Source organism: Pavona decussata, unplaced genomic scaffold (assembly GCF_977016875.1).
Source record: "Pavona decussata unplaced genomic scaffold, jaPavDecu1.1 SCAFFOLD_184, whole genome shotgun sequence".
Classification (NCBI taxonomy): domain Eukaryota; kingdom Metazoa; phylum Cnidaria; class Anthozoa; order Scleractinia; family Agariciidae; genus Pavona; species Pavona decussata.
Genome location: NW_028145593.1, coordinates 2087223 through 2100323, shown reverse-complemented (window position 1 = coordinate 2100323; position 13101 = coordinate 2087223). Strand labels below are relative to the sequence as shown.

Below are 13101 nucleotides of genomic sequence, written 5' to 3'. Positions count from 1 at the left end.
TAAAATGGCACCAAAGGAAAGTACTGCTTAGTGGCTTTAATTTGAATGATCACACTTCAGAATTTCGTTCCGAGACTCAATTAAAAAATTAACAAAGTTGTTTGGCTAGAAACAGTTAGACCCCCTTCCATTACCTAGCAAGTATATAAGCTATGACAACGAGGCTGGGAGGATAGATAGTACGCCCAAAGATGTTTCCTTTGAACTCCGCAACGAGAAGTGATGACGTCATGTGACGTGCAATTACGTCATGATTGACAAATGGCGGCTATCTTCTCTCGTTTCTTGGCGTTCGCTCAAATATTAAACAAGTTGTTCAGGCTCAAAGTTCGACGCGGGCAGAATCCGCGCCCACCCCCACCCCTTCGGTCTGGATAGTGTTAAGACAAGGTTGAATTCACTCTACATAAATACTCCCAAGAAGGATAACTAAAGTTGTTCAAGAATGAAAATGCAAAAACACGAAAATTTAATTGAGCGCTCATGACGCTCTTTTGAAGAAATAATTCAGTAGTTCTTTTATAATTGACTTGTTTCGCTTTTTATTACAGACAAAAAAATGCCCTCGCTCCATTCCGATCTGGCTGTTACTAGCAAGGCTTGAAGAAAAGACAGGTATGTAAACAACAGTGATTTAACCTAACTGGCAGCAATCTCAGTGGAATACTGTCTCCCTGAGGCTCTGATGTAGACAATTTTATTTGAATTTGTACGTATTTTGTTTAACAGGTCAAACCACTAAAGCAAGGTCTGTTCTGGAACAAGCACGACAGAAAAACCCAAAGTGCCCTGAATTATGGTAAGGTTTTAAGGTTAATCATATTTGGGAACTTTATTTTAATAGACACGCACTTCCCTTCCATTGAAGACGAAGATCGTTAGTTTTATCTTTCTTGAGTGGCACAGAGCTGTTCATGTTGGTAAGCTCAGTTACTGGTTTAAAAATGATGAATTACATAAACCAATCAGAGCAAACGTGTTGCTACAATCAATCAACCAATCAGAAGCCATCACCATTCTTAGGCTGGTACCGGCGACATCTTGTTTGACGCGTTTGGCACCGGTTACATTTTTTTCCCGTCCTTGGCACTGGTGGCATTTCTTTGATGCGTTTGGCACCGGTTACATGTTTTTCCCGCGCTTGGCACCGTTTACATGTTTTTCCCGCGGTTGGCACCGATTGCATGATTTTCCCGCGTTTGGCACCGGTGTCATTTCTCTGATGCGCTTGGCACCGTTTACATGTTTTTTCCGCGCTTGGCACCGGTTGCATGATTTTCCCGCGTTTGGCACCGGTGTCATTTCTCTGATGCGCTTGGCACCGTTTACATGTTTTTTCCGCGCTTGGCACCGATTGCATGATTTTCCCGCGTTTGGCACCGGTGTCATTTCTCTAATGCGCTTGGCACCGGTTGCATGTTTTTCCCGCGCTTGGCCGGTGTCATTTTTTGGCATTTTTGGCGCCAGTTGCATGTTGTTGTTTTTTCTTTCAAGTCTAACTGGTAAAAAAATATTAAAATTTGAAATTCTGGGGTTTTTTTTTTTCTCTTTCTTAGGCTTGAAGCAGTTAGGATAGAAACCAGAGGAGGACGAAGAGAATTCGCTAGAACTTTAATGGCAAAAGGTAAAGTCCAGTGATCAAATGAGAACAACAGTAACTGAGATGGAGAGAGTTTCACATTCTCGCTCTGGTTTGACCCCTACTTTTCTCGCGCTTTCATCAATTCTTGTGCGGTCACTTTGGGATTGAATGTGTTCAAAATTTCACCTTAATTGACGAGAATTCATATTCTTATATTCATATTCATGTTCATGTTTTGTTTGGTTCATTATATACTTATTCGTTCGCCGGCACTATGGCGGCCGAGAAACATCTGCTCGCAGAGAATTCGATTGAAGCTCCCGAACCTTAAAATGTCCAACACTTTGTAACAAAGGATTATTGAATTAAGATTAACCAAACATTTTTATTTCAACTCAGATTCAAGAGTAGCAGAAAAGTGCTCATATCCCCGGGAAAAATTATTATAAAAGTACACAATGGTTACAATAATTAGCATTTTGAGCTAAAATAAAAATATTAGCATTACTTTTGAAACATGGAATATCAAATCAATAGATCAGCTTACGGTACAGCTTCACAGTTTGCTCATTATTCATTTGAAAGAATTATTTTGACAATACCGCTTCACTGAGACTCGGTGTTTTTTCACTTGGCTAAGAATGATTCAGATGGGTGTTTGTTCTCTGTTTTGCTGAATTGTCATCGCCTACTGTAGTCAACTTTATTATATTGTATAGTAGAATAATAATGTCTGGTTAAAATTACAATCACAAAAAATGGTATATTTACTAGTGTTTTGTTACTAAATGACTCTGTTATATAACTAGTTTTTGTAATAAAGGAAATTGTCCGAAATGTGCCGAAAAAAGTCCGAAAGTTTTTCATGGAAGTTTTATGTTTGAAAGAAAATAGTCAACAAAATTTCCATCTCGGATCTTTTGCGCTTCGATCAACCCGTGTCTCAAAATTAGCATGCAAAAATAGCGAAAATTTCTTGAAATTTTTGCGCAGTTTACTTGTAAGTTACAGTGATAATAAAGAAGTAAGAAAGCCTTTGGAAAACTCTCTAACATTGAAGTTCATTTTAATGGTATTATATTCTTCCTGTCGCCCTCGTTAATGGGCTTCGGGCGTCTTCGCAAGTCTGAAAATAAATAAATCACTTTATTTAAGTGTAAATGTATTTAGCGCAAGGAGCTAATTGGAGACACTTTCCGGATGGAATTTGAATTTAGAAGTGTTGCTTTTAGAGGAGAGGGGAAAACCACAATACCCGAAGAAAAACCTCTCGGAGCAACGACGAGAATTAACAACAAACTCAACTCACATATGACGCCGAGTTACGGGAATCGAACCCGAGCCACATTGGTGAGAGGCAAGTGCTCTCACCTCTGCACCACCATGCTCCCCCTGTCTAACGCAAAAAAAAGCAAACAAATGAAACCAAGCACAAAGAAACAAAAATTCACTGTTCCACCATTAAGCCCATGCACGGTATACAGATTTGCTTAGGGGATGGAGGGTGGGTCGCGATATATGACGTACTGGTGTCCTACTTTCGAAAGACCTCCAAATGTAATATTCATTCCAGGGTGCAGCTTAAAGGTGCACTGTCACTACAATCCTGCTGTATTTTGGTCAAAGCTACTCAAATATTTGACAAAGAACCTTTTTTCTAACATGAAATTGCTCTTAGAGCACCGGGAAGAAAATATTAAGGTTTTTCTCCTAGGAAGAACAAACTATAATCAGTTTTTAGCGACTTCTCTAAAATACACAGGAAGAACTTGAAAAAATTGGCCAACGTTTTCAAGTTGCAATCCATTTCCATCCTAGCCATCCTTAGCCAAAGATAATTAATACTGGTTTCTGTGCACAAGTAGGGTTATTGCTAACACAACTGAATAATTATTTTAACGATGTCATTGAAACAAATACGTTTTTTGGTTATTCATATTGACGCTAAAAATAGGTGACACTGCCCCTTTAAATAGTGTCGCTACACCAATACGAGAGAACCATGGGGATGCCAAACTCTTTTGCACAGAATAATGACTTACATGTGCAATATTGATACTATTCAAATGTGTTGGCACAGTTAAGAGACCCTTCGTCTTTGTGTTTCAGCCATGCAGGAGTGCCCAGCTTCCGGTATACTCTGGGCGGAAGCCATTTTCATGGAGAGCAGACCGCAGCGAAAAACGAAAAGTGTAGATGCACTCAAGAGATGCGAGCATGATCCACACGTGCTTTTAGCTGTCGCCAGGTTAGATACTGCACTAACGTAATTCATAGGAGGCTGCGGAGTATATGTGATATTACTAGTAATAATCAAAGATTAGGGAGTACATTCGATATCACCAGGCTCTCTCTCCTTTGCCAAGTTGGTGATGATGTCGTCCGCCCCTGCAAAATCTGCGGGGGATGCCAGATACGCGTCCCCAAATCCATTCATTCATTCGTTGGTTGCCCCATACAATGACTCGATTCCATTCTGTATTAGGAGTGCGTTCTTTCTACGTCGAACGCAATTAAAAACTGGATCATTGGATTATTGTATAAAGTAATTCCAGGGATTTGATATGCTTAGTGGCCATGGTATATGAGCCATTATGCCCGAGAAATATCGACCATTCTTCTGGTTGTTCTTGCAATGCGAAATCAGCAAGATCTAGCAATATTTTTTTTATTCTTTTTAAGAAAACAATAACAAGTGATCTTATTCTCGTATTCTCCCCGTGCTTCGTTTGATCTTGAGTTGGCAACGTGAACGGCGGGGGCGCTCCTTTTTTGAGTCACATAAGAATGTGCTACCACCAAGGCTATGATTACTTTACCCGCATATTCTCGCCTGTGACAGGAGACAGGCGAAACAAGGCGTCTGCTCTCCCAGGCTAACCGTTACCCAGAATTTCGTGGATTATACCTTGGGGCAACCACTCGTTTATACTGTTTACTACAACGCAACGAGAGATGCTGCTGTTAAAATAGAATGAAATGATTTTTTCCTGTCCTGAAGTGAGCACTGCTGTCCCTTTAGTTCCCCGCGCTTGCTAGCCCTGTGAAGGAAATTTGGTTTCCGCCGAGGTCAAAGACTTTTCTATGGCCTCGGCAAATCAAATTTTCTTCAGAGGGCTAGCAAGCCCGGGAAACTATAAGGAAAGCACTCGAAAAAATAATTCATTCCATTTCTATCGCATTGCACCGCTGCTGCACGGCTCACGCACTTAGAGATATGCTATTTGCCGTCCTAAACTGTGTCCGATGTGTGCTTTGTAATCTGAACTAAACGTTGTGTACCAGTAGTAAAATTGTTAACATTAATTTTCATAACACTTGACTTATTTTCCTGTTAAAACAATTGATTATCTCAGGTAATTTGACATTACATTGTTTTAGGTTGTTCTGGAGTGAGCGAAAAATAAACAAAGCGAGGGAGTGGTTCAACAGGTAAATCAGAACGGGTTAAACAAGTTTAAAGACTTATTGCTTTAGCTGAAATGCTTTCCTATACAACAACATACCATTCGCTTCAAGTTAGTTCCCAGGGCTTATCCCTTGTAAATTGGGAAAGGCCCTGGGAACGAGGTTTAATTCGCTGATATTTCTCGACAGGAATCAACAAGAACAGCAAAATTTGCGAACGTTTACAACTTTTCGTAATCTTCGTAATTTTTGCAGGTTTCGTAGCAATCGTAGTTCTTGTCTAGCCCTGTCGAAAATTTGCAAATTTGTGGTTGTTGTTGTTGGTAGTGGTATTTGAACAATTCCTTTAGCAGGAGTTGTGTAAATATCATGTAAGTAGAATTATCGTAATTATTAGTGTGCCATGTTGTTGTTGTTCTTTGCGTCTATAGACCTTTCTCTCTCGGCGGCCATGTTGAGTCTCGGGGGAATAAAAAGCTTTGTTTTTGCACGGCTAGCCTCGCCCACACGCGAATTCAGTGCGAGGCTAGCCGTCCAAAAACAAAGCTTTCTATCTCCTAAGACTCAACATGGCCGCCGAGTGCGAAAGGTCTATTTTGTCCATTAAGTGTTTGTGTTATGAATAAATTATTTTAAAAAAAGAGCTGAAATGTTTTAGAGAAAAGGTTAAAATTGACACTCAAAAAGTTTGAAAAGCATGGAGAAAGGTTTCTGTCGGCCAGGGGTCAATGAGTTTTGCGGATTCTTTTAACACTGCTGTTTACTTTATGTAATAAAGATCTGATTTGTCTCACCAGGGCTGTTAAACTCGACCCAGATCTCGGTGATTCATGGGCCTGTTTCTACAGATTTGAACTTCAGCATGGAACTGAGGTAATTTCAAATAGTGATTGACATAAGTTATGCATACTTTTTATTTTTTTACATTTTTTGTTTTTGTCCAGGGCCCGCGAGAATTCTTGCGAGAAAGTGCTCTGTGGTTCTCACGTTGGAAATATTCCTTTCGAATACGCTTCACCCCCGCCCCATTCTCGATCCGGCAGACGTGTCGCGTCGTGGGAGAGGCGTATTCGAAATGAGTAAATCGTAAATAAAAATGAAAATGTTTTGGTAAACTGCCAGACTCACAAAAAGCTTGACATCTTGAAACTATGTGCTCGTTTTTTTCCGTGAACACATAAACGCGAATCTCACTTTTGCCGTAAACGCGATTCTGAATCTTTCTCTTGTCCTGCTCAATAAACCTTTGTTTAGAGACGAAGTTGTAGCCGTAAACGCAGTGATTTTCTTAAAGTCCGTAATGAAATCCCTGCGGACATATCCAATGGGGTTAAACCAGCTTGCCAACTCCAGTGGATCGGCTTGGCAAGTCACGAAAATTTTACCGCGGGACTCCTGTATTTACGCCAACGAAAACATGGGGAATGTGGTATCACACGATGCGCCCACGCGTGACACCCACGCATAACACCCACGCGGCACCTCAACACGGCTGTGTAAATATGGTTAGTGCCGGTCAGTGTGGCTTAACATTATCTGCCCAAACGTGATGCCCACGCACCCGCGAGTTACGAATCGCCTACGTGATACCGCAGCTCGGTTGTTTTTATGCCAAAACAAACATGGCGAGTCCTTCAGGCGAACAGCCCACGCGTTATGCCCAAGTGGCCGCGATGAGGTAAACAAATCCCAGCATGCTCTATGATCGTTCAGACGGCATCCGCAAAGTTTAACTTCAAGGAACACCGAGCGAATAAAACATGATTACTTTAACAAGTCGACTTGGTTGTTATACCATGGAACAGATTTGAGGAAACTTTGCAAACTTTTAAATTTAGAAGTGTCTCCTTTAAATACGGCTCGGTAGCTTTTATCTGAATGGTAGAACTTGAGGATTTCATTCACAGATAAGGAAGTCGAAACTCATTGTACAGTGTAAAAAAAAAAAAAACAGCACCACAGGAGAGTACTGCTTAGTAGCTTCCATTTAAGTTGTCAAACTTAAATATTTCATACACAGACTCAAAAGTTAGAACCACCTTGTGCAGCATAATAAACAGCACCACAGGAAAGTACTGCTCAGTAGCTTTCATTAGAATGGTCACACTTTAGGATTTCATCCACAGACTCAAAAGTTAGAATCACCTTGTACAGCATAATAAACAGCACCACAGGAAAGTACTGCTCAGTAGCTTTCATTTGAATGGTCACACTTAAGGATTTCATCCACAAACTCAAAATTAGAACCACCTTGTACAGCATAATAAACAGCACCACAGGAAAGTACTGCTCAGTAGCTTTCATTTGAATAGTCACACTTTAGGATTCCTTGTACATACTAAAAAGTTAGAACCGCATTTTATAACACAGCAAAGCACTTCTTAATAGTTTTATTTCTTGCTTATGACTCTATACATCGTCTGGTGCTTCCGAGCCACACGTTTTATTTAAGGAAGAAATATCTTTAAAAAGGGTTCCAGCTTTTTTTTGTCGCAGTAGTTGTCCGAAAGCGCTTACTTCCGTACTAATGTCGGCGTTTTTGTCGGCAATGTCTCTCACTATACTGATGTGTTTATTTTTTCAATGGATTCAAATTGCGGTCGAACCGGCGATTAATATTTTATGTCTTTGCTTACCGGTGTTGTAACCGGACAATTCGTTCTTAGATGTTGAGATTCTATAAACTTGTGTTTCTTTTTCATGTTTCTCGCTGAATGTGAGTCGTAATCTAAATCTTAATGTTTCGAGTCCAAAATGGGTCGCTATTTTGTTGGATTTTAAATAAGCAAATAATGAGCCAGCATCGGTTTCGATTGCACAAAGAATTTTTACACAAATTACAGAGGACAAAAAATTCCAACACTCAATCTGCAAAAACACTGATATAGAAGCTTTCACTTGAATGGTTAAACTTTAAGATTTCATCCACCGAAAACCACTTTGCGCGGCATAAACGGCAATACACGACAGTACTGCTCAGTAGCTTTCATTTGAATGATTCTACTTTTGGATTTCATCCAGAGACTCAAAATTTAGAGCCACCTTGTACAGCATAATAAACGGCACCACGCCAAAGTGTACTCAGTAGTTTTTTTTTGAATGCCCCCCGTTGAGGATTTCTTCCGCTGACGTAAACGTTAGAACCACGTTGTGCAGTATAATCTGTATAATAAACGACACTACAGGAAAGTACTGGTCAACAGCGTTCATTTGAATGGTAACACTTGAGAATTTCGTCCACAGACTCAAACGTTTCAACCGTATTTTCTAAAGGAAGAAAGGCCGCTTGCTGCGAATGATTTCATTACAAAGTTGAAGCTTTTGAACACTCCTCAGCAGGCAGTCGCGTTTGTTGTAAGCTGCTTGCATAACTGATATCTTCAATTTTCTTCGTTTGTCCATTCATTCAAGACACTAAAAAAAACACCCTGTTTATTAAAGTCGTTTCCACTTCAAACGAACGCCGGCGCTAGTTGAAAGATCGAGGAAAATCAAACAGGTAATTTGTTTGTACGGTACGTGCTTCAACATCACGTAGCGTGCAATTTTTAGGACAACATTGTTTTGATGTGGTAACAAGTTCCAAGTTATTTGCCATTGACGTTAAAATTAATATATTTGGACAACAAATTCTGCTTTAAAAAATACTCTTTAGCGCCAGTTTGGTTGTGTCGGCTTCTTATTTTTCATTGTTCCAACCAAATGATCCAGTTTACAAAACCTTGTAGTCTGTTTTCCGAGCAAATTTCTCAATAAATCGATTATGACTGTTTTGACTTATAAGTCTTGCTTACGGCAACATATCGCAATTTTTGCCGCTGCTTCCAAAAAATGATTATAACATGTTTGTAATATAATGGTAGCTTTAACTTTTTTTTTAGTTTTCACATTTCCTCTTTAAGCCGATCGACGCTGCGCAAAGTCTTAGATGATAATAAAAATTGTATAATATATACGGAGAGAAAAACCTTGTTTACAAGTGCTGGACGTATAGAACTTCCGTTGACAGGCTCAAAATATTAGCAGCCTTTAGATTTGAGCATGCGTACGAGATTGAGTACAAGGATATCTTTGCAAGTCTGGTTGGTGTGAGTTAAATGATGACTTGCCACATCTATCTTGTTTCTTAACCCTTTAACGCATAATATCAAAGAACAAATTCTCCTATCTTGTTCCCATACTTTTCTTATAAAAGTAGTGGGGAGAAGTTATTAAAGTATCAAGAAAATTCACATTGGGTGATCATATACTTAATTCTCATGACATCAGGGGTTGAATAAGCATTGATATTACAAAGAGAAATTTGATGCTGATCACTGTTAGCCCTTGAAGGGTTAAGTCTCCTGATCGCTGATCAGCAACAGGAAAGACCGAGATTGGTTCGAGAAAACATATTTGTATTGATAGGAACATTACAATAATAGCCCAAATGTGTTATAAATAACCCTACCAGTGCACGGAAACAAGTATCAGTCATTTTTGTCTGCAAATGGATAGGATGGAAATGGATTGTAACTTGAAAAAATTGCCCAATGTTTTCAAGTTCCTCCTGTGAATTCTGGAGAAGTTGCTAAAAACTGGTTGTACTTAATTCTTCCCAAGAGAAATCCTTTCATATTTTATCTCGGTGCCCTAAGAGCGATTTTACGTTAAAGAAGGAGTTCTTTGTAAAAATTTGAGCTGTTTTGGCCAACATATAGCAAAAGCCCCGTGGCAGTGTCCCTTTAATCTCGTAGTTGTTCGCAAATCTAACCTAAGGTCTCTATTGAGGCAGTCAACATATCAGCATCTTCTCTCTTACCCCTGGCCCACCTCCCCAACCGTGATCGGCATCAAATTCCTCCTTCTCCTTCTCCTATACCACTTAAGTATTTTATTGTATATAGATTCAATTTCAGATAATTTTCTTATTGTTATGTAATTTCAGGGGTACAGCTTAATATGGTGATTTAGTTCTTTGTTGTAACCCGTTTGAAGCTTTTCTTCTTCAATAAAGCTGTTATATATACAGTAATATCAATGCTTATTCAAACCCTGAGGTCATGAAAATTAAGGATATGATCACCCAAGGTGAATTTCCTTGATATTTCTAATAACTTCTCGCAGTACTTTTATAAGAAAAGTATGGGGACAAGATAGGAGAATTTTGTTTTTTGATATTAGGGGTAAAATAGTTAAGGACGGTATCTTTTAATACAAACAGAGGTATTCTGCAAAGTCTGTGCGGGTTAAGCAGATCGAGGCAAGTGCTTTTGGAATCGAAAAAGAAAGTTTAAGGCACGACATATTTTTCATTGAAACATAGTACGTGGCAATGTAGAATTTTTTTCAAAATTGAAGCTTAATTATCTCTCAAAAATGCATGGTGGTTACCCCCAATTTTCTTGGAATTGGAATCCAATGGCCCTTGCTAAGCTTTCTGCGCAAAAGTATCTTTTTATGACTTTCTCAAGACCATCCCCTGATGCGCAGTAACAAAAAAAATGGACCGCGTAAGGACGTATGATGGCAGTCGTGTCGGAGAAAACACTGAGTTGATGAGCTTTGAAATGTTCTCAGCCAGGCAAATTCTCGGCATCTCTTAACCAAATAACTGGCGGGAGGTGTGACATTGTCGGAGCTCAAGGAAAGTTAGCTGATGAACAGTAGCAAATGATGGATCAGAGAATTAGCTCTGCAGTGTATGTTAAAGTGCTAAGTGAACCCATGGAATTCATACTGAGGGTTAGCTCTAGTAAGAAAATGAGAGATTGCACGAGGCACAGAAAAAAATATTTGACCGCAGCGGGAATCAAACCCACGACCTCCGGATTTGATAGTCCGTGGCTCTACCGACGGAGCTACGAGGTCAGGCGAGAGTAAGTTGTGGGTGATATTCATTCATTTGATGATCAGTACCCTTTGCTTTCCAAAGCGCTCACGTTTCGCGCTGTGTACTTTCACGTGAAGGGTCACGCTTTAGAATTTCATTTCATACACTGAAAACTAAGAATGAGAAATAAAAAAATTTCCAGGTTTAGTTTTAGAGGGACAGGTTTAAAATATTTTATAGAGGGAAAATTCTATACTGTTTCTCTTTTCTTCGTTCCCAGGACCAACAAGAAAACATCATGCAACGGTGCGGGTTGGCCGAGCCTCACCACGGGGAGAACTGGTGCGCAGTTTCTAAAGCCATTCCGAACTGGAGACTAAGAACAAAGGATATTCTTCCCATAGTAGCCAAGTCTTTGAAACCCATTGAAAAAGAGTAGATACAAATTGGAGCGGAACTCTATGGTGATGTAGAACAAATCGTACACAATTTCCGACTTCTAGTTACTCATTGTGCATCTCCTACGCTTTTTCTGAGTTGAGCATTGACTCGCGTACATTGCGCGATGGTCTCTAGCTTTCTATTAGACAGATTTAGAATCGCGTTCACGTTTTCTTGAAAAAATGGATACATAGGTGAGAATAGTGCCAAATAATTCTGGCCTTGGATGTTAACGCAAAACCACTGAATTTTACCAAGAAATCGAAAACAGCGAGGGGCAAATGTAGGATAGACATGGTCACGTGGTCATTCCTGTCGTTTGCCGTAAACGCAATTCTAAATCTAGTTGTCATGCGCGATCCACTCGCGTGTGTTTAATGTTATCTAAGGCAATGATAAGAGAAGTTAGAATCCTCGCAATGCACTCTATGAAAAAGTGATATTATTACGCCTGTGCAAAGAACAATGAGAGAGGTCAAATTTTATAATTTTAGCAAGGTCGCTGTGAACAACAGAGAGAAAGAATTCGTTATTTATTTTCTACTCTTGTGCTTCTCATTTAGCAATTGTATGTTAAAGGTAAACAGTTTAATAACTGAGATCTTAATTTTCTAGTACGACTACGAATCTGACGAGATTTGACATCAAGATTTTAGCGAAGTACTAAGAAGAGGTATATCCCAGTAAGCTTCTTTTTACTGATGAACTTGACGCAGTTGTAGACCTTCTGGGATTGCAAAAGACGAAATTACTTATGTTTCAAGGACTTGCTTTCGCCACTTCGCCGTTCTCATAAAAACTCGTAGTAAGTCTCATTTTCCCGCCAAAATGACACTGGTTCACGCACGCGCACTCTCTGTTGGAAAGCTTGCAGTGGTACTAGAATCTAAAGGACTCCGATAAAGATTGTAATAAATTTGCTAGTTGTTCATTTCCGTTTCTTTTAAGTTTCTATGCGCTGTTGTTGTTAACTTCTTGGCTTTGTTGTTTTGTGCTTTTCTTAATAAGCGATATCCTTCGATATAGTCTTGCGCCTTTTTAGCTTTGTTTGTTTGTTGCGTTGTTTTTGTTGTAGATATTGTTGTTGTTTTTTTGCTATGGTTGTTGGGAGTTCAAAGGCTCCGTTCGAAATATTAAAATTCAGCTTGATATCGAGGTCCACAGGTCACAAACAACAGACATTATTATTCAACACAATCTAACACTGCCCAAATATGGTCATGGTGCACTGAATATTCTTCGTCCGTAGTCAACAGATATCCTGCGATATACATAATTTCGTGTGTCGGGGAGAAAAACGGCAAAACAAAGATCATCTCCAGCTTTTCTACAATAGAGCTCTGCTTTGTTATCAATGGATTGAGTAATAAAACAATTTTCCTGCTCAATCTTGCTGCATATCCCATGATTTTAGCCAACTTGGCCTACGACCTCGCCGGTTAAGTATCAGGTGATATTCTACGCGATTTCGCTGGATAATTGTTAATGATTCAACATGATTATTCAGATTCTTGGGTTTGTGTCGTCTTCGCCCCGCTTTCAAGCTGAATTTTAATGTATCAAAAGGATCCTATTTGATTTTGCTTTGCCTAGTTTGTTTTGTCATTTCCCTAGTCTTCCCAAAATTAGGTATTACAATTCATTTGTTTAAAACAAAATGTTACCGCCGTTTCGTATCACTAAAAGCTTTTTCCAGGACTAAAGCAGTTTCAGTTTGAGTTGTTACATAAACCCTGTAACTGTAATCCAAGAACAAGTTAAATATATCCTGTACATGACCCTTAGAAAAACACGCTCAAGTTTCTCGTAATGAACTAATATTTCATGCAGTTTGCAATAAACGAATTTGCAAGAAAGG

At 39.4% G+C, this 13101-nt stretch overlaps 1 protein-coding gene across 1 annotated transcript in view; it reads left to right on the top strand.

The window, feature by feature from the left end:
* LOC146462906 (pre-mRNA-processing factor 6-like) overlaps positions 1 to 13101 on the top strand; it is a 43780-nt gene extending 30679 nt beyond the window's left edge. Inside the window, exons 24-30 of the mRNA XM_085085002.1 lie at positions 552 to 615; positions 730 to 799; positions 1557 to 1624; positions 3692 to 3830; positions 4964 to 5014; positions 5788 to 5863; positions 11083 to 13101. Of these exons, the coding sequence (XP_084941128.1) occupies positions 552 to 615; positions 730 to 799; positions 1557 to 1624; positions 3692 to 3830; positions 4964 to 5014; positions 5788 to 5863; positions 11083 to 11241 (627 nt within the window). The 3' untranslated portion in view covers positions 11242 to 13101. The remainder of the gene's footprint in view (positions 1 to 551; positions 616 to 729; positions 800 to 1556; positions 1625 to 3691; positions 3831 to 4963; positions 5015 to 5787; positions 5864 to 11082) is intronic.